Source organism: Vanacampus margaritifer, chromosome 15 (assembly GCF_051991255.1).
Source record: "Vanacampus margaritifer isolate UIUO_Vmar chromosome 15, RoL_Vmar_1.0, whole genome shotgun sequence".
Classification (NCBI taxonomy): domain Eukaryota; kingdom Metazoa; phylum Chordata; class Actinopteri; order Syngnathiformes; family Syngnathidae; genus Vanacampus; species Vanacampus margaritifer.
In genome coordinates, this window is record NC_135446.1 from 12,752,574 (window position 1) to 12,775,369 (window position 22,796).

The 22,796-nt window shown below is 40.2% G+C and overlaps 1 protein-coding gene across 6 annotated transcripts in view; it reads left to right on the top strand.

Moving 5' to 3' along the window:
• Positions 1–594: 594 nt before the first annotated feature.
• The window catches only part of kcnip4a (potassium voltage-gated channel interacting protein 4a), a 50,489-nt gene continuing 28,287 nt past the window's right edge, over positions 595–22,796 (top strand). For 2 of the 6 annotated variants that reach the window (XM_077544080.1, XM_077544086.1), the window contains exons 1-2: positions 595–717; positions 3,019–3,212. In XM_077544080.1, coding sequence (XP_077400206.1) covers positions 3,086–3,212 — 127 coding nt within the window. In that variant the 5' untranslated portion in view covers positions 595–717; positions 3,019–3,085. Of the gene's footprint in view, positions 718–2,869; positions 2,945–3,018; positions 3,213–12,191; positions 13,912–22,796 lie in introns of those variants that run through there. The other 4 variants (XM_077544081.1, XM_077544083.1, XM_077544084.1 and 1 more) reach the window with 4 other exon arrangements.

Below are 22,796 nucleotides of genomic sequence, written 5' to 3' on the forward strand. Positions count from 1 at the left end.
TGAAGTAAAGAACATTTTTAAGTACCGGTACAGCTGAGCTGTATTCAACTTTTAAGTACATTTGCATTCAATCTTTAAGGACTGTTTTCTCGAGTATTATGCTGAGGACACTAAATATACAGCTTGAAATGTGAGGGACACGTGCACAAACTTTAAAACAGAACTGAATGAAATGATCACTTTTGTGAAGATGTTTAAAATTAGACAGAAAAGGCACTACTGTTGGAGGTATTTTTAGGAGAGAAGTAAGCTTTGTTGTTAAAAATGTGCTCTCTTCGAAACAGCATGACGCACTGTTTTAAATTATGTGCTCCTCTATATTTGGACTCAAAGTATAAGTTGTGTTAAATAAGATATTAAATAAGAACAAAGCGTGATGCCATTCCGTCTACAACAAACGTGATGATACAATAATGACTCCTGCCATTAATATGACGATTCAAATCCAGAAAACGAGCATAATAGCCTACTGTACATTGCCGTCTTCTAATTAGTGTTAATTGCTGTTGCGCATGCGCACCTCCTCGCCGTTGTTACGCTCGCCCTCGCTAAGGTGACCGCGCACGCGCGCCATCACATCACACGACTTGAGGAGAGCAACTGGTGCCCGCAGTCTGGCTCTTCGTTTGGAGTGTTTGTTTATTACCCGCAACATGGACATAAGACGGAGAGTGTTGACCATTTCTGCCCGCGTGGATGCTGCCGTCTCGTCTGCAGGTAGGACTGTGCTGTGCTGTCCTGTCGTTTTTGTGCCCAAGTGTTGTTGATTTGCTGCGTCGCACCTCGTCAGGTAGCGAAAGAGATCGATTCAATCTTGCCCAACACATTTGTCAGTGATGTCCATTACTAGTAGCAAAATTCCACTTGAATGCACGTTTTCTCACGACCTCCAATGAATTCGGAGAAAATACTTGGAAAAATACATCAGAAAATGACTTGTTTGTTTTGAAAAGCGGTCTTATTTTGCTCTTTTTGATGGTGTGTTTGAAATGTTTTTCACGTGTTTGTCGGGCTGCTACAACTTTTGCTTCTGTTTTTTGGGGTTAAACTTTTTGTCGTATTGTGACGATGAGCAACGGTACAGCTCCAGTGTCTCTTTTAGTTGGACTTTTCTCAGCATTTTAAGACCAACCGATTTAGTGGCTTGCAATTATTCTGGCTTGATTTTTTTCCCCTTCACTTTTTAAAAGTGTATTTAAGCCTGGAGAAGTAAGTACACACTTCTCCATGTTCTGGTCACTTCTATTTGTATTCAATTCCGAACATCCGGACAATTCTGATATTTCCGCAATGCCAGAGATTGTCATAATAGTCGAACAACATTTCATCACTTGAAAATTAATATCCAAATAATCCGCACACATCAAATTACAACGAACCAAAGTTCAAAAGTCTTCAATGAGCGGAGAGCTTCCTTTCACCGAGTAACACCGCCATTTTGACTTCAGACATAAACTCTGAATTGTAAACTTCCGTTTGAATTCGTATTGCCGATACTTTCTAATCAAGTCATTAGTGAACTGATGGAACTTCCTTCTTTTTTTTTGTGTTGTTGTGCTCTCATTTTGCTTGGAATTTGGGCTCATGCAGAATAAGGCTGATTTATGGACGGACTTGAGCTTTTCGTCTCTTGGGCAGATTTTCATTTGTTGGTTGTCTTCGGGAGGCGTGGCGTGACGTTGCGTGCCCATCTGTCACGGGACTCGGGCCAGGAGATGGTGGCTGCCCGGTCGGGGAGGAAGGAGGAGGTTGTGGGTGCACACAATGAGCGGAAAGATGGCACAAGATGTTGGAAGGATGGGAGGTTGTTGCCATGGCGATGGCAGAACTTAATTCAGCTTAGGAGAGCCAATATAGCTTCATTTAGACTTCATTCTAACTTGGAATTGCTTGGAATTTCCAAGAGATAAAATAGCATTAAGAGTAAGAGTAAGTAACAAGCTACAAATGAATTTGATCAGCGATTGAAAGTGTGGTACGCGGGCTCCCTCTAGTGGTATGCAAAATAACCACTGCCTAACTTCAGCTTTTAAGTGTATGTTGGTCGTCAGGTCATATTGCAGCGTTAAGTGATTTTTTTAGATGGTTCTTGGTATATATATATACATATAAAAAAAAAAGTTTGAGAACCACTGTTGTCAATATTGTACATAAACATACATTACATGCATGATTTTCATGAATAATTATAGTGTCGTAACAACATCGAGTGCACTCCGTCTTGTTTTCTTCAATACTGCATTGCGACGGCTTTACTCTACAGGGCCACTTCCCTGGTGCCTTCGGCTAATTTTGGCCAGCGAGTCGGCGGACGAGGTCACCGTGCGTGTGCGCGTACACGAGATCCTCTACCCATCTTTGCAAGTGACCCCGCCAACACCGATTCGAGAGAGGCAAACATCCCCGCACTTGCCGTTGAGCGCGGCCTAATGAGCGAGAGTCCGCAAAACAAGCGCACCTTTGGGTCCTTTCGCGCTCTTCCCAGGTTCCCCCAGATTTTCCCGTTCATCTCGCCGGGAGCAATTACACCGTCTCGGTATCAGCTTGCTCGTCTATCACTGCACTCTAATTAACTGAGAAGGTGATGATGCGTTCATGGTCGTAAATTCCGTCGATGTGTGCGTGGTCCTCATTACGCTAAAAGCAAGCGCTTCTTCTTTGAAAGGTAATAGGCGCCAAGTTGTATGTAGAGCTAATCCCACCCCGTGACGTTTTACTAAACACTGCTTTCATTTGGAGCTCTCTCTCTCTCTCTCTCTCTCTCTCTCTCTCTCTCTCTCTCTCTCTCTCTCTCTCTCTCTCTCTCTCTCTCTCTCTCTCTCTCTCTCTCTCTCTCTCTCTCTCTCTCATCTTTCCCATCCTCCCCCAGCATCTCCTTCCACACTCTTTTTCTCGGCTCAGAAAAAGGAAAGCGCCCGCACGGATCACTTTTTTATCCCGCAAGGTATGCTGGGTGATTCATCGATGTTAAACGGCAGCAGTATTTTAATGTATTTGTTTTTACTGACATGTCGACAGGTGAGGGTCACTCGAATGGGAGTGGGCGTTGTCAGCTATTATTCCTCCTGCCGTTGAGCTCCGCGCCATGCGTACGCCGTCCGAAGAATGCCAGGAGGTCGCGCCGGCCTTCCGTAAAGGCTTCTCCAGGAAAGTTGTGCTCAACTGCTGCCTGGTTCGTCGCATCGTCACCTGGGCCTCCCCGAAAGTCAAAGGTTAGCTCGCTTCTGATGTGGCCTATAATGTGAGGTGCCGGCATTATTTTTGACATCACTGTAGCATCTGTGGCGTTGATTGTGTGCGTGCCTTTAGAAGTTGGGCGGCTATATTTGATTGCTTGTTTACTTTATTGTCGTTGATGTGAATTTTATCTTTGTTTATGAAGTGTGAAATGCTCTCAAACTTTGGACATTCTCTTTAGAGCACTCTTGCATTTCCTGCTACAGTTGCAATCTGTAGAAATCTAATCACTAGGGGTGTGCCCCAAAAAAAATCGATTCTCATAAGAATTGCGATTCTCATTTAGTACGATTCAGAATCGATTTTATTTAAATAATTTTATATTGTCTTGCTTTTGTCTGTGTGTGCCTTTATTTGGAGCGCTTTTCATGTTGTACCCGATTTGGCCACTTAGGGGCAGTGTGGTTCCACGCGGTCTGATACACTGTTAAGTTGTATCCACATTAGAGAGTAAAAGGAAAAAGTCACGATCAAGTTATTCCAATAAAAGTTGTTTTTTTTTTGCAGCGTGGAGCCATTCTTTTGAGTGATAAGCGCCGTGAGTAGCGCGCTAATTAGCGTTAGCGAGTCAGACTGGAGTAGATCATTACAATTTGAATCAGAAATCGTTCCCAATCGAAAAAATCGATTCTGAATCGAATCGCAGTCCCAAAAATCGTAATTTAATCACCATAAAATCCTGCGACATTGCAAATTATCAATGTTATATACTGCAAGTATGATTTTAAAAAAAATACAATCTTCAAATGTGGATGATTGTATACATTTGTGTTCAGAACACAGCGTGAACAGCAATCACATTTTTTGGCCCGAGTGGAGTGGGACCGGGGTTGTGATTTTGTGGTGGTGGGGAATGTCAAGTCTCACTGCTGAAGTATCGATCACACGCCTGAGAAGCCTCTCGGGGGGGGGGGGCAGGGGTGATTTATTTATTTATTTTTTTCACTTCTGACTACACATCTTTCCTTCTATGAAAGATGCTTGCATCAGTGTCCTGATGAAATGAGAGCGTATTCCTGCTTATTTAGCATCACATGAGCCCTCAGCTTCTGCTTTCATCTGAACTCATTCACTGCCATTGACGGCTATAGACGTCAAAAATTCTTTTGAACAATTTCCATTAGTTTTACCCCCCCCCCCACACACACACACTTTACAAAAAAATGTATTGTACGTTTAGAACATATATAAAATTTGTGATTACTAGTGAAGTCATGTGATTAATTACAATTAAAAAGTTTAATTGCCTAATGCCCCTAATTAAAAAAAAAGAAAGAAAAAATTATAAAAAATTAGGGGAGTCAGACAATTATTATTTTTAAATTGTTATTAATCACATGACTTCAATAGTTAACTCACGATTAATCACAATTTTTTTTATCTGTTCTAAATGTACAGTAAGAAAATGTTCTAGGTTTTCATACTCTTAACAAAATTGGAAAAAAAATGTAAAACTAATAAGTAGCTCAAATGAATTTTTGACGTTTATAGCCGTCAATGGCAGTGAATGAGTTAAAAAAAACAAACTACGGTTTACAGTCGGGCTTATATGTGTAGTATTCCCCAAATTTAGCTTGCGCGGCTTATAGTCAGGTGCGCCTTGTAGTCCAGAAATTGCTGTACTCTTGAGGGAAGATTGTCATTAAGGATTAAAAAAAAAAAAAATGTTTACCCTGCCCTATATGTGGAAATTAGGGGTGTCGCATGACTTCAATAGTTAACTCCAATAATGTACAATAAAAAAAAAATTCTAGGTTGTCATACTCTTGTTAACAAAAGTGGGACAAAAATCTTAAACTAATAGAAATAGTATTAATATTGAATTTCGTCATTGGCAGTGAATGAGTTAATAGCTTAACATCTTTTTGTGTTTTTAGCTGTATTGCACTTGGCTTGTGCTTTTTTTGGGATGCCGTGTTAAGTGACCATGGACGGAGCTCTCGGTTGTACCTGCAGGCTAACGACAACAACAACACCTGTTCTTGTCACGCATTATAAAGGAGGCGATATGCAAATTCACCCCCTTGTTTTTGCAAATGTTTAAAAATAGAACTCATGTTGTATTGATTTGTCAAGGTGGGAAACGGTTTTGAGGTGTAGCAATGTGACAAGATTTGCCAAAATTGACAGTCAAAAGTGCTGAGTCATGTTGGCCACCCAATCGCTAGATGACGTCACTGATAGAGTTCCTTTCTTCTTGCATGCGTGTGCGCGCTGTTGACCATTGATGTCCTTTAATTCTTGTAGCAAGATTGTTCAACCCAAACTAAACAGGAGAGGAGATTGCTAAATAACAATTATGTACTTGTGTATTTAAAAAAACAACAACATTGATTTGCAACGTGAGGATTATGGGTGCACTTTCTGCTTCCAGCCTGCAGAGGGCAGTAAAATACAAGAGAAGAAAAAAAAGGGGGAATTTGCCTCGTTGAAACATCTGTGATGTAATGGACACAATTACACTAAACGGTGATTGAAATGTTGGCTAATGGTGTTGATAATCATTTTTTTTTGTTTATTTCTTACACTTTTGAGTACGAGTCAAACATGCAAATTGACCCAGAAGCTTCGGCATCAGTAGTCCAAAGTTTGACGTTCCATGTCTTGAAAAAAACATTCCTGCCGTGTAAATGTAAATTAATTTGATGGGCCCAGTTGGTGAAGAGTGCTGCTCAGTATAAGTGAGCTGGAAATGAGGCAATAATTGATGAGCGGCCTCCACGGAGAAGGGGTGCGAGTGAGGGAGGGAGGGAGGATGGGCTACGGCGCTGCGCTGTTGTCATTTACGTGATTCATGTGTTGGGGGAAACAGTCGGTGAGGGATGATGGGAAAATGATGATCACGCTCCTCTGCATTCATCTTGTTCCGGAGACAAGAGGAAGAGGAGACGCGGCACTAAAACTTTGGCGATGATGATGATGATGATGATCACTAGGGGTGTGCCAAAAAAATCGATTCTCATAAGAATACAAATGATTTTATACTGTCTTCCCTTTTGTTTGTGTGTGCCTTTATTGGGAGCGCTGTTCGTGTTGTACCCGATTTGGCCACTTGGGGGCAGTGTGGTTCCACGCGGTCTGATACGCTGTTAAGTTGTAGCCACATTAGAAAGTAGAAGGAAAAAGTCACGATGAAGTTACTCCAATAAAAGTTGTTTTTTTTGCAGCGTGGAGCCGTTCTTTTGAGTGATAAAAGTGCCGCGAGTAGAGCGCTAATTAGCATTAGCGAGCCAGACCGGAGTCGATCATTACGATTGATTGAACATCTATAAATTGAAGCAAAAATCAGCCAATCAAATAATTTCGAATCAAAAATGGATCTTAATCGAAAATTGATTCCGAATCGAATCGCAGGCCCAAAAATCGTAATCGCAGTGTCATCCTTTTATGTATGCTAGCAAACATGTTGCATCTATTTGTAGCTAAAGGTTGTTGTTTTTTTAATTTCCTTTTGTGTGTAAAATCTGTTCTGAAATTGCAATTTTCTTTTCGTTTTTCCTCCCGCTAATAAATTCAAGAGGATCACTTTCCATCCAGCCTTTTTCTTTGTTGCTGCTAAACAAGGAATTAGCCGCTAACAGCCGGGGGGATTAGTCTCGCTTGGCTGTTTTGCAAAGTAACCCTTTGAAAGACAATAGCGCTCTCTCGCCCGCCGGTCAGCCGAGCCTTTGCCCCGTAACCGAGCCGGGCCGGCGCCGTTTGCGTCCACGGGGGCGCGTCCTCCTCACTACATTATTAAAGATGCCGTTTGTCAACACGCGCCTTCCTTGATTGAGACGCGCTTTCAACCCATTTGACGCTCTCCAACAATTTGCCAAGTTAGATAAGGTCCGATTCCGGCAGGCTGCGTTTCGGATTTCCGATTATCGCCGATTCATTTGTTGGGATGGAGACAGATGTCTGTAACGGCGAGCGGCGTCATAAGCATATTTGCGTAATAAAACAACAGATGTCCGCAGCCTGGACCGGAGCATGCTGCATCACTTTTGATCAAGAGTGAGCTCGCTTGATGTGCAGCAGGCCTTAAAGCGTTTATATATAAAAAAATAAATAAAATAAAAATCAACTTTTTTTTTTCTGGAGAGCTCAGTATTGTTCATTTGGTAATTTTACTGATTTGACATGTCATCATCATTGCCCTCGTCTTCTTTTTTTTTTAAATTTCTTTTATTTTTAAAAAAAAATATTTTTTATTTATTATTATTATTTTTTATTTTTATTTTTATTTTTATAAATTTTTTTGTATGAAACTCAACTCAACTTTGAGACTAGAGCTGATTGTTGTTTTCCCATTATTCAGCAGCACTTCTCATAAAAAAAGGAAGCTTCCTCTGTCACTGTGAAGGTGTTCCCGCTTGTCACACCCAGAGCCGCATCCATTCACAACCCGCAAGGTCCTTGACACGTCTCAGACAACGGGGTCATTATCGCACCTGCACGTTCTGCTTTGCTAACGGCGCCGCCGCCCGCCCAGTTGTCTCCCTCGGGGTCGTCATCACGCCCTCTCCGACTTGACTCCTGTGTCCGCGGAATTGGGTCGAGAAGAAACGAGGTCACGGGGAAGAGCTTTTCAGCTTGGCAGGCCCGCCGTATATATGCGTTGTTATGACAGTCGTCTTAACATTGCCGGCGTGTCTGGTCCTGAAGTGACTATTTTAAACAAAACTCGCTCGCACTTCTAAGGAAACCGCTCAGCTGGATCTGGAGGTTCGCGGGAAAAGTGTTTACTGGCACTCCGCTTCTGATGAATCTCTCAGTAATTACAACCCTCGTCATCGTTTGTGTCGACGGGAATTTCCATGGCACTCTGGTTGGTGATAATATCACGGTTATCCTAAACACCTTGTAGACTAAACATCACAAATTATTATTTTTTTTTGAGAGCTCAGTTTTGTTCATTTATTTGACGTCATCATCATTGCTCTCTTTTTTTTTTTTAAAAACCTATTAAAAAATCCCATACCGTTCACCTAAACCGAACATTTCCAGCTAGAGTTGTAAGGCCGCCAGGAGACCCGAGGAAGGACCAAAGAAAGGAAATGATTCTTTGCTTGCCTTCCGAGCATGCTGATTCTTCGCTAGCGCCCGAGAGCCAAGCAGCGCTAGGATCGTTTGGCTCGCTCACAAACAAAAGCTAGAGAGCGCCGATTATTTTGCCGTGAGCAGCATCAGCGAGTGAAATATTGACGTCTCTGCGGACAGCGTTGTTGGCTGGAGCTTCGGGACGCGCTCATCAGTATGCACGTCAAGATCAATGTCCCAGAAAAAAAGCTCTTTTTCATCAATTCCCAGCAGCTGGAAATATAAATGAAAGATATCCTTCACAGAAAGACGGTTTAAGCGTATTTTCAGGGCCAAATGGTAGTTATGGTTACCCTCAGAGGGCCCACGGTGAAACCACATAAATGGAGAGTCAATAAGAGGCAGGGAAAGCTGAGCTCCGCCATGTTTGTTTACGGATTAGACGTGTGGCTTGAGCAAGAGGGCAATTAAACATCTGGTCCGTGATCTGATTAGTTTTGTGTGGTAATATAGTAGGGGTGTTAGAAAAAATCAATTTGGCAATATATCGCGATATTACAGCACGCAATTTTCAAATCTAATCGATTTTTAAGCATCAATTTTTTTACGGGAATATTCAACAAAACGTCTTACTTAGGGTTAGGATTTACACATTAAGCATGGAAGAATGTTATATTAATGGAACATTAAGCCTTAATGTTTTATTTCAGTGCTGTTCAAACATGAAACAGACGGCAACCTGTTTGTTAATAAACCTGAAATAGTATTTTCTAAATTTGAGTAAAAAATTAAATAAAAAATCACAATAATCGATTTATAGATTCGTATCGGGATTAATCGGTATCGAAACCTGATACGAATCGAATCGCCAAGTACTAGGCAATTCACACCCCCTACTGAATAGTATTTTCTAAATTTGAGTAAAAAAATTAACAAAAAATCGCAATAATCGATTTTTAGATTCGTATCGGGATTAATCGGTATCGAATCGTGACCTATGAATCGTGATACGAATCGAATCGCCAAGTACTAGGCAATTCACACCCCTACTGATTAGTATTTGCAAAATTTTAGTAAAAAATAATAACAATAAAAAAAATCGCAATAATCGATTTATAGATTCGTATCGGGATTAATCGGTATCGAATTGTGATACGAATTGAATCGCCAAGTACTAGGCAATTCACACCCCCTACTGAATAGTATTTTCTAAATTTGAGTAAAATATAAATAAAAATCGCAATAATCAATTTATAGATTTGTATCGGGATTAATCGGTATCGAATACTGACCTATGAATCGTGATACGAATCGAATCGCCAAGTACTAGGCAATTCACACCCCTAATCTCTAGTATTGACTTGCGCATTCCCAAACCCCAAATATTAACTTGGAAATATGTTTAAATGCATTTCCTCCATCTTGGCAGTTCCACGCTTCCGTATATATCTAAATCTTGTTTTAATAGTAAAAGCTATAAAAGGTGTCTTAAATAAGGCCATTAATAATTTGTATCATAGAATTCAATATACGCTGTCTCACACCACGGTCAACTGAGTCAGCACATATGCGTTGGTATTTTTAGACTTTTCAACATCAGCAAATTTGTAAAGAAAAGGATGATATCGCTATTTAGTGGTGACCTTTTTCCGAAGCGCGCCCCTTTCTGCTCGTTACCTCCCAGTACGGCACGAAAAAGTGCTTAGCGCATACAAAGCAGGACAATAGATATTCATGTGAGGAGGCTTCTCATGTGTTTTTCAGCCGAGCCCCCCCAGGGAGCGTTTGCGTTTACATCCGTACTCTCCGTGTCATCAGCAATTCATTACTCCCGTCGGGGAATGGAGCCGCGGGCTCTTATCTTCGGCCACGCCCCTTCGCGAAAGCACCGAATTGGCTTTTATCACTTTTGCACATTACCCGATGTGCACTTTACACAATGCTGTTTTCTCGCCGCATTTATAAAGATGCATAAACCTCTCTATAGCGTGGATTTAGCGCAACGTATCCGCCTTCATCAATTTCTTCTCCTGCCACTGCTTTCATGGTTAATATATGAAAAAGTGCTTAAATGCTCACCAGCCGATGAAAAAAGCCCCCCCCCCCCCCTTCCCCACTGGGTGGAATACTTTCTCGCTTTGGATGCCAAGGAAACGTGATCAAAAAGTCATCATTCTGCTCACAGAATGTCCTGTTTGTTGATTTTTTTTTTTTTTTTAGTGCACACTCTTGGAAGTGCTAATATTTGCAGTGTGCATCGCAGCTTTTTAATCAGCGCATGATCGACACTCAGAGACTTCAGCCCGAGTGCTCTGAAGACGCCCGATATGAGCGCCTCCTTAAATCAGCTCAATTAACACTCTACGCTTTTGTTTTTTAATGGCTTATTGCGCCCGGGGTACAAACTCCAAGCAGCCAATCCACTATAAAAACCTTCTCTAATTCACGAGAGTTAATACATTTACAGCTGATGTCGTTTCCTAGATTAACCCGTTTTGATTTTGAACAGCTTCTCGGTGTCCGCAAAGAATCTGAGACAATTGGCGATGAACTTTCGAAGTACAGTAGCAGCATGTTTTGTCCTAGTACCTGGCGATTCGATTCGTATCACGATTTATAGGTCATGATTCGATACCGATTTATCCCGATACGAATCTATAAATTGCAGATTGCGATTTTTTAAATATTTTTTACTAAAATTTAGAAAATACTTATCAGTAGGGGTGTGAATTGCCTAGTACCTGGCGATTTGATTCGTATCACGATTCATCGGTCACGATTCGATACCGATTAATCCCGATACAAATCTATAAATCGATTATTGCGATTTTTATTTTATTTTTTACTCAAATTTAGAACATACTTATCAGTAGGGGTGTGAATTGCCTAGTACCTGGCGATTTGATTCGTATCACGATTCATCGGTCACGATTCGATACGATTAATCCCGATACAAATCTATAAATCGATTATTGCGATTTTTATTTTATTTTTTACTCAAATTTAGAACATACTTATAAGTAGGGGTGTGAATTGCCTAGTACTTGGCGATTCGATTCGTAGCACGTTTCAAAGGTCACAATTCGATACCGATTAATCCCGATACGAATCTATAAATCGATTATTGCAATTATATTTTATTTTTTACTCAAATTTAGAAAATACTAATCAGTAGGGGTGTGAATTGCCTAGCACCTGGCGATTCGATTCGTATCACGATTCATCGGTCACGATTCGATACCGATTAATCCCAATACAAATCTAGAAATCGATTATTGCGATTTTTATTTTATTTTTTACTCAAATTTAGAACATACTAATCAGTAGGAGGTGCGAATTGCCTAGTACTTGGCGATTCGATTCGTATCACGATTCAAAGGTCAGGATTCGATACCGATTAATCCCGATGCAAATCTATAAATCGATTATTGCAATTTTTTATTTATTTTTTACTCAAATTTAGAAAATACTAATCAGTAGGGGTGTGAATTGCCTAGTACTTGGCTATTCAATTCGTATCACGATTCATAGGTCACGATTCAATTCAATACCGATTAATCCCTATGCGAATCTAAAAAATTTATTATTGCGATTTATTTATTTATTTTTTACTCAAATTTAGAAAATACTATTTCAGGTTTATAACTGAGCCTCTGCATTTGACAGGTTGCCGTCTGTTTCATGTTTGAACATCACTGAAATAAAATATTAAGGCTTAATGTTTCATTCATATAACATTCTTCCATGCTTAATGTGTGAATCCTAACCCTTAGTAACACATTTTGTTGAATATTTCCCATAAAAAAATGTATGTTAAAAAATCGATTTGGCCTCATATCGAATCGATTCGAGAATTGCGCGCTGTATTATCGCGATATATTGCCGAATCGATTTTTTTCCAACACCCCTAATGTGTAGTGTTTTTGCATTGACCCCATTGCCCCCCCCCCCTCCACACACACACTCACAGTTCCCTCAAGCTTTCGTATCACTTTGCGTAAACATATGTCTTTCCCCTGACTCTATAAGGACTTGGAATGTGGTGATTTGCTCCATATGTCACACTGACGTCCAAATGTTGCTTTAAAAATTGCGTGTGGAGATGAAACCGTCCGAAAATTCAATATCAGGATTATAGTGACAAATAGTTTTTTTTTTGTATGACCCCAAAATGAATCACAACAAACCATGTGGCTGATCTTTTGCTGTGTGATCAAGCGACATAAACACAAAAAAACTTGATAAACTCGTAGCCGCCACTTTAAAAGTACGACTCAAACGTGTCAAACTGAAGACGTGTCGTTGAAGTCATCCATCTAATCCGACCCACAAATCTTCCTGTTAGCTGCCGATGCTATCGCTAATAATATGCTGCGTCAGACAATACAAAGACGAGGCAGCAACAGAGACGATTAGCAGATATGCTTGATACGGTAATAATGAGAATTACAATTGGGACGAGCCCTGACGTGAATATTAATGTTCCATTTCATTTCAAGATCCCGGATACAAGCGGCCAAAATGAGTTTCCTCCGCGGGGTATCCGGGCTCTCCCTTAGAGATAGTGAGAAGCTCCTCCGCGTTGAGAGGAACCAGCTGAGGTGGCTCGGGCATCTTGTTCGGATGCCTCCTGGACGCCTCCCTGGAGAGGTGTTCCAGGCATGTCCCATCGGCGGGAGGCCCCGGGGGACGACCCAGGACACGCTGGAGAGACTATGTCCCGGGAACGCCTTGGGATCCCGTAGGAGGAGCCGGCTGAAGTGGCTGGGGAGAGGGAAGTCTGGGCTTCCCTGCTAAAGCTGCTGCGGTAGATGATGGATGGATGGCATTTCATTTGACATTACCCTTATAAAGTTGAATGAATGGATGTCAGATTTGTGAATGAAGTGAATTTAAATATGCGGGGATTACTTGACTAATTGTTTGAAATCGCTGAACCGTTTCATCTCGAATCTCTGAGGCTACGTTCCGTGATACGAGGTTAGGGGAGTAAACAAAATGAAGCGCACCTACATGGGCCAGGTGGAGCTTGTCAATGATTCACCTGCCTGGTTTTTGACAGTCAGCTGCCTCCTTTGTCAAGTTTCACTTTTTTTCTGCTTCCAAATGTCATCAGAAAAAGTAAATCGTCCCAAAAAAAAAGTGAATATACTCGTCAAGTACCCTCCCACCGCTGACTTTGACTTCTACTACACCGAGTAATGTGCTTTCCCTACCTCTCTATCAAAGTGTGCCTCGCACTTCTCCACCTCCTCCTCCCGGCAGGGCCAATCAAGCCCCGCCTCCATAGCAACCGCCAGCAATGGTAAAACATCCACAGATGGTGCGGAGTTGAGCGAGAGACGCGCACACGTCCAGATCAAGTGCGGCAGCGTGCGCTTGTGTCCGGGAGAAGACTTTTTTTTGTTTTGTTTTGTTTTTTACCCCCCTCCAAAAAGTCTGTCGCAGAGACGGATCGAGCCTTTACGCTGGAGCCGCTCACGAACGACCACCGCGCCGTGCTGACGCAGCCGGACCAGCAAACGGGACCTTGTTTGAAGGAGAAACGACTCCCGGCGGTGGCCAAGATGAGCTGCAGGAAAAGGTGCAAGCGGGAGGTTTTCAAGTTCGCCCAATACCTGTTCAGACTCGTCACCGGCTCGCTGAACACCGGTAAGACTCTTTGCGGTCCGCCATTGGGTCGTTTCATGAGAAAACTGGATCTTTTGTCACTTGTGGCTGGTTTGTTCCCCGGATTAAAGACACGGGAATCAACCGTGCTTTTTTTTTTTTGCTCTGGCTTTAATTGAGTGTGGCTGTCAAGACAGTTGCTTGTGGCCAGGCTGCATGAGCGAGATAGCGCTCGTCCCCCCCCCGAGACGTGCTGCATGATGCTAATGAACTTGAGGGCGCTTCCATACAGGCTGACACTCTAAATTGCTTTTCTATTCTTCAAGACCGCACGTTCCGAATACATTGCGACACGCTTTTCTGTAGTCTTGTTAACTGTGGCAAGAGTGAAGACGGCTGAGGCTTTCAAATCTAAACCAATAAAAACAGATTAGCGGCAGATGCCGAGATTGGAGGAATCCATCAATTTGCCCAAATGGAGTTAGCCATTAGTCTCCATAGCAACCAGTGGGCCATTAAGTGTTTTTTTAAGACGACACTTGGATTGATACCGATACGCCATATGCTTCGGTGTCTGTTTGGGTGTACGATATTTGATTAACTCATTCATTGCCATTGACGGCTATAGACGTCAAAAATTCATTTGAACTATTTCTATTAGTTTAACATTTTTGTTCACTTTTGTTAACGAGAGTATGAAAACATAGAAGAAAATTATTGTACATTTAAAAGATATAAAATTTGTGATTAATCGTGAGTTAACTATTGAAGTCATGTGATTAATTACAATTACAAATTTTAATCGCCTGACGCCCCTCATTTTTAATCATTTAATCGCCTGATGCCCCTAATTTTCAATAACCTTTTTTTTTTTAAATAAAATAAAAGATTATTTAAAAATAAAAAAAGTCTAGGTTTTCATACTCTTGTTAACAAAAGTGGGAAAAAAAGTTAAACTACTAGAAATAGTTCAAATGAATTTTTGACGTTTATAGCCGTCAATGGCAGTGAATGAGTTAAAGTGACTAATGTCAACAAATAAATTGAGTGAAAATGTGTTTAACTCATTCACTGCCATTGACGACTATAAACGTCCAAAATTCAGGTGAACTATTTGTTTTTCTTTCTTTTTTTAGAGCTCAGTATTGTTCATTCGATTTGACATCATCATTGCTCTCCTTTTTTTTATTTTTATTAAAAAAAAAAAAAAAAATTTTATATATATATATATACACACATATATATATATTTTTTTGTATGTATGTGAGTATGTGTATGTGCGTGTGTGTGTGCGTGCATGCAGACGAGGGTGTGTGCATTCATCAGTTCACCTAAAGCCTAAAAAAAAAAAATCCCATACTAATAGGTGAACTTTTCTTTTTTCTTTTTTATGAAAACCTATATATTTTTATTGGACATTTATAACAGATATAAAATTATCATGTGATTAATTACAATTAAACGGCCCCTTATTTTTATTTATTTTTTTAGGCCTGTCAGGCGATTACATTTTTTGATTGTAATTAATCACATGACTTTATTTGTTAACTCATGAAGGCATGTGTTTAGTTACAATAAAAAATAATCGCCTGATGCCCTAATTTTAATAATCTTTTCTTATTTTGAAAAAATATCATTTTAAAAACGAAAAGAAAAGATTATTAGGAATTAGGTCGTCAGGCGATTTTTTTTTTTTTTAAATTGTAATTAATCACATGACTTCACTTGTTAACTCATGTGACTCAAGTCATGTGATTAATTACAATAAAAAATAACTAATCGCCTGACGCCCTAATTTTAATAATCTTTTCTTTTTTTTGAAAAAAGATCATTTTAAAAACGAAAAGAAAAGATTATTAGGAATTAGGTCGTCAGGCGATTATTTATTTTTTATTGTAATTAATCACATGACTTCACTTGTTAAATCATGTGACACAAGTCATGTGATTAATTACAATAAAAAATAAATAATCGCCTGACGCCCTAATTTTAATAATCTTTTCTTTTTTTGAGAAAAGCTCATTTTAAAAACGAAAAGAAAAGATTATTAGGAATTAGGTTGTCAGGCGATTATTTTTTAAAAATTGTAATTAATCACATGACTTCACTTGTTAACTCATGAAGTCATGTGTTTAATTACAATAAAAAAAAAATAATCGCCTGACGCCCTAATTTTAATAATCTTTTCTTTTTTTGAAAAAAGATCATTTTAAAAACAAAAAGAAAAGATTATTAGGAATTAGGTCGTCAGGCAATTTTTTTTTTTATTGTAATTAATCACATTACTTCAATAGTTAACTCACGATTAATCACAAATTTTATATCTATTCTAAATGTACAATATTTTTTTTCTAGGTTTTCATACTCTCGTTAGCAAAAGTGGGAAAAAAATGTTAAACTCATAGAAATGGTTCAAATGAATTTTTGACGTCTATAGTCGTCAATGGCAGTGAATGAGTTAAACTTTAACAACGTCATTTGAACACCTTAACTCTAGCATCCTAACTTTAACACCCTAATAGGGTCCGCTGTTGGGACGCTCTCCAATGCGATGTCCAGATCAGACTTCCACAGGAAGCGAATCGCAGACGTAACGGCTTCCATCTGATAACTGCAGCGTCAGCAGTTATTCGACATCTTAAGCGCACACGAGTCCTCATTATCCCCCCCATCATTTCCACACGGGCTCTTTTAAGTGACATTTCAATCCCCGTTCATTAACACGCCGATAAAGCTGATAAAGCCTTTTTCCTCGTCAGCTTCCGGAAATGCTTCTCAGGCACACGATTCTGTCCGCGTCTGGATCCGACGCCTCATTTCGTCATCGCAATCCGGCGTCTTCTTTTGTTTGTCTCTCTTTGGTTTCCTGACAGGTCAGGTCATGTTCCACTTGCCCCCGTGGCCGACTGTACAGTAAAAACTGAATATTTGATACCTCCGTGCGCACGGGGGCCGCATAAAGATGCGTCTGTCCTGGCTTTTGGGATTCACCCGATTGCGATGATGCAAGACGATCCGGTCTCGGGTCGTGCCGCGTGAAGGACGAAGGCGGTAGACAGAGGCAGGTGTGGGAAGATCCCGTTTCATTAATCATCACGTGTGAGAGGAATAATTAGCAAATGATGGGCTTGTCGAAGAGATGTCACCCTCACAGTTAACTCATTCACTGCCATTGACGACTATAAACGTCCAAAATTCAGGTGAACTATTTCTATTAGTTTAACTTTTTTTTTATTTGAAAACCTTTATTTTTTATTGGACATTTATAACAGATATAAAATTATCATGTGATTAATTACGATTAAATGCCCCTTATTTTTATTAATTTTTTTAGGCCTGTCAGGCGATTACATTTTTTTAATTGTAATTAATCACATGACTTCACTTGTTAACTCATGAAGTCAATATTACAAAATTATATTACAATAAAAAAATAAATATTCGCTAGGGCGCCCTAATTTTAATAATCTTTTCTTTTTTTTTTGAAAAAAGATCATTTTAAAAACGAAAAGAAAAGATTATTAGAAATTTACAATTTATTGTAATTAATCACATGACTTCACTTGTTAACTCATGAAGTCAATATTACAAAATTATATTACAATAAAAAAATAAATATTCGCTAGGGCGCCCTCATTTTAATAATCTTCTTTTTTTTTGAAAAAAGATCATTTTAAAAACGAAAAGAAAAGATTATTAGAAATTTACAATTTATTGTAATTAATCACATTACTTCAATAGTTAACTAACGATTAATCACAAATTTTATATCTATTCTAAATGTACAATATTTTTTTTCTAGGTTTTCATACTCTCGTTAGCAAAAGTGGAAAAAAATGTTAAACTAATAGAGATGGTTAAAATGAATTTTTGACGTCTATAGTCGTCAATGGCAGTGAATGAGTTAAAGTGATTAATGCTCCAAACTATAAAATTCTGATATGATAGTGTGGGGTACTTACTTACTTACTTACTTAAGATACTTAAAATCCCTTTGAGGCCCAATCGGACTGCACCGCAACACGAGACAATGTCCTTTCCGCGCTTGGTTAGCCGGCAATTACTGAGCAGGCTTCCTAAGAACAAACAGGGAATCAATACACCCTTCAGGTGTCAGAATCCTCTCGGGAGCTCTGATGCCTTTCAAGAAATCCCAGATGTTGCAGGTTCCGGAACCGAGCCTTTACGTTCCAAATCTGTCATTTTCCGCTGACGGGTGAGGAGTGACAGCTCGCAAATGGTTTTTCATGTCCCCGTTTATTGGCCCGCTCATGGGGTGAATTCTTGACAGATCAATCTTGGGGCGCTTTTATCACAAAACTGCTCAAAAGTCCTTTTGACACACGTGATCTTGTGGATCTGTAGAAATGTCAAGTGCATGAATGCAAATTTCAAAAGGCACCTCTGCATGACCTTTACTTTAACAGTAACATCCTCCAGAGGTCAATTGTAGAAAATAGACTCCCTCTGGTTTGTTGTGTGATAAAATGTCACCGCCGCCCAAGGACACGGCGGCCCCCGGCCCCACCCACTCCTCTCCTCTCGTCACCCACACCTCAGTTATAAACTGGCGCAATCGCTCATTGTCTCCCCCGGGCTGGTTTGTCACGGCCGACCGTGCAGAAAATCACTGGCATCACGTTACACATTGGTTAAATCTGTGCAACCGGCAGGCCGCTCGCTACAAATGACAGCAGGAAAGTGACTCAACGCTCACTTAAGTTGGAAGCCATGTTGTACCGTGGGAATGCCAATACTGTACTGTAATTGGGCCGTGTCCAAGCAAGTAACTTGTTCATTTGGTGAGAATGAGATGATGATAGGTAATCACAGTTTTTACAATGTCAGAGATTTTCAAGCTGGAGGTTGCCCCAAAGTTGATATATGATTTCAAATCTTTCCCTCTGTTTCCCAGCATTGTCCGCGCGCCGCTGAGCGCACCGAGAATTCAATTTAAATGCAAAGCAACGTGGGTATTGGGCTGGTTATTTGCCTCGCTTGCGGCCGCACTTGTACCCCAATTTGGACGCGAAGGTGGGGGCGTGGTCACGCGGGGACGCACTGTTGCCTCCGGTACGTTAGGGTTGCACGGTTGCACCTAATGAGGATGGATTGCCATTTTCTGGGTGGCCTCTTTTTGGGTTCTTTTTTTTCTGCCCCTTTGCAGAGCACATTACAAGAAGTAGATGTTTTTACCACTAATGCCCGCTCAACCTTATGTTGTTAAAGAAATTACAATTCATCCCATGAGTTGTTCTGTTTTTTTTTGTTTTTTTTTAAGTACCTACTTTTCTTCCATTGTTTTGCGATTGATGTTTTTATTTTTTAAGTGACATCTCAACATACTTTTTTATATTGCTTGGTTAAGCAAAGGTGGCAAATCTAGGTCCAGAAAGTAAAATACCCTGCCACAGTTTGACTTTAGCCCCAGGTGCTGTTGACATTTAACATTTTCAATTTATATTTTTACTGTTTTTGAATTTACTTATAGGCATATAGATGCCGTATAACTATGTGTAGTTAAATGAATAACACTGTGATAATGATTTTGTGAAATATATTGGAACTTCTCACTCCCTTCCAGCTCTTGAGATAAGAATGTGTATGTTTTAAAAGTTGTCAAGTTCTCATGTCATTAGTCATTTGGTCGTAAAAACTGAAGGTCTAAGGTCAAAGCCTGTCTACATCATTTCTCCGAGCCTGGTGGGGAGCTGAGATAATCGTATCAGTATCATCATTTCTGTTTATTAAAAACACTAATTCTTTGTCAAGTCTGAGAGGCGGAGAGAAACTTTTGTACTAGTATAAAGTGTTAAATGATGATCTAATTTGTCATCTTTTGCGTGTTCCAAAAATTGGAGATGAGACTTCTTTGTGACAAAGGCTCCTTCGAAGGATGATTTATTACAGAGATCTCCGGTCACACAAATTGAATATCACGTAAAGAGTGTGTCAATCCAAGAGTGTGTGCCCCCTCCCTTGCGAGAGAGAGCTCTTTATACACCCCAGAAAGCAAAACGCCTTTTTCTCCTCCCATGAATAAGAAAAACAGATTGGTTCTCACAATGTTACATAACAGAAGAAAAACAGAGAAGAAAACAGAATCTCAGTACACAGTTCGCACCTGTGTTCATCTTTTAGACACAACATATTCTTCAGTGTACCAGTTCGTACTTTTTCCCAAAACAAAATCTCACAAACAAATTGAACTTGACAGCTCCTAATGTAGTATAATTGTGGGAACTGTGTGTGTGCTTTCTCTCTCACGAACAGAATATGTTCTCACGCAGGACACTGAGAAGAAATTTTCGACAAAAACAAGGTACCAGCTAGGTTAAGGTCAAATTATACTGAGTTCAACACTATTTCACCTGCTCTACACATCTATAAAACATTTCAACATGGTTAAAATATGAAATAAAGAATTAAAAATGGTAATAATGTATAACAAAAGCAACTGTGTGTTTCCATATTCGACACACTGGAAGCTTAACATCACCTTTCGAATGTAAGCTTTTTTTTCTGTGTCTTAAGAGCTCTTAATAAAATCCTTGCAAGGGAAACTTTTTCATAAGATCTCAATTCTGATTTATTTGAACACGCAAAAGATTACACTTAATAAAGTAATCAAATAATGCCTTCAGTGCTAGCTAGTGAAAGAGGAATAAAATTATTTTGTCCTCTTTGCGTGTTCCAAAAATGAAGATAGATTTAATGTAAGAAAAATACACCTTTGCAAAAATCATTTTTAACCAGTCAGAGATCTCTGGACAGATAACAGCCTCTAATTCATCACTTAAACAGGTGGGATTCAGAGCGTCAAATGTAGTTCTTCCGCATGCACAATAGTTTCTTATAGTTAAAAGACCTCCTCTCTTTCATTTGTAGACAAAACATACTCTCTGGGTATTTTCCATGAGCGATGGCGAAAACAGAGTCAGGTGCGGGTGTTCAAAACAGATTCTGTTCTCAAGGACCAAATGTGTTTTCGCACAAAACGCTGAGAAGGAACTTTTTTAGACTAAATAGTATGTCCCAGTTTAAGGTCAGATTGTACCGAAATCAACAGCACTTGCTCTGCACAGGACACAAAACATTTCGACAAGGTTAATATAAAGTATTAAAATGTTAATAATGTGTAACAATGGTTAATATATGAAATGAAGTATTAAAAATGTTACAATATCTATCACTAGCTAGCAAGCCGGGTGTGCTCGTTTACCTGCTAGGGAGCAGCTAGCTAGCTAGCTAGCGCAAAGGGCTAAAGCCAAACTGTGGCAGGGTTTTTTTCTGAACCTGGATTTACCACCTCTGTTTTTAAGGACGTCCTCACTGATCTGAGGGGTGACAGGAAGTGACCTGTGCGGACAGGAAGTGGCCGGTGGAAATGTTTCGCCTCCCGAAAGATGTTTTCAGGCTGCCGCGGTTTGTCTGCATCTCCAGCAGCCGCAGGATTCCCGCCTCCTAATGCAATTTCATATGGCCTAAAAGACGGCAAAAGAAAGCAAATAACTGTAATTGCAGATTTGCTGGAGTAAATAGAGCAGAGCGGGCCGAGAAGCCGCAGCAGTAAATAGACACAGTCAAAACAATGTTTGCTTTGCACATTACGGTTCTCAGTGGGATGTGTTTGAGTGCCCACAAAACTATTCCCAGAGCTTGTCCTCGTGCTGGACAAGCCAATGATTTGTCCACGCCAAAACGAAGCTCTAAAAATAATTCAAAACAACATCCGGAAAGCCACTTCCCTCAGCAATATTGAACCCCCCCTGTATTAAAGCCGTTAATTAAGTTTCTGCAAAGCAATTTTTTTCCGCGAAGGATTAATGCATTGAAAAGCATGGCTGGTGCTCAGCAGGCAACTGTTGGAGCATGAACGGAGATGAAGTGTGCTGTGAATTAGCGTCACGTGACTGGTGGCGTGAAGCAACGAGATGCTTCAGATCTGCCCCCCCTCCCCAAGAAGCCCCGAGGTGCGCGCTTAATGGCCGACCCCGTGATGTCACTGCCTGGAGCCACCGAGGCGGCCGTGCTCAGACTCGGGGGCTGCTCGTTCCTCAGCGAAATATGACTTCATGTCGAGAAAAAAAAAAGGTCATTATTTGGAAAAGTAGTACTTTATCTGCTTTAAATTTACTTCCAGATGACCCAATGTGAATCATTTATGCTGAAGTTTCCACACAGGAGTCTTGTGAAAAGGTGGCAACCACTTGACAGAATTCAGATGTGAGCAATGTAAGCAGTCAGGCCCGCAAATTTGGCCCATTTTTGTCGCAGGGCTAAATGAAATTCATTGATTTTGCTCTGTGACGCCGCAGCTTGACCGTGAAATGGGTTTTTAACCGTGAGGCAGACGTTAACCCTTTCTGGAGTAAACACAGACGCCGGGTCGCTATTGCAAACCAATCGTTTTTTCGCCGGAAGACGGACAAGACTTACGCGCCATTTGTTGTTCAAATTGCTCGTAGTAGTTTTATCCATCCATGCAGATTTTTCACTATCGCGTGATTTTTGTGGTGATCATTTCCCCCCACAATGCAGACTCGAGTAGCAATAAGTACGAGGCCTTAAATGTCCAAACTCAAAAAAAGAATCTCAGATGTATAAAATTAAAGCTATGACTTAAGGTTATTGACGTTCGATACCACTTTTCTTTTAAAACCAATGTAAAGAAGTGACCTTTACACGACTACACATCTAAGCTAGCATAAGCGTCGCTAGCTAATTTAACATAACACTGCTAGTTAGAACAAATTGTAATCAATGTAATCCCTCAATTCAAAACTGTTGAGTGTGTCAAATAAATAAGGTGGAGGGCTAATTTACAATGAAGCGTGAAAATGCAACAAACGTCTTAATACCACCCTGAAAGCAATATGAATCATTGTCATGTTGTTGTTGCGGCGCTATTGGTAGCCTTATGTTCA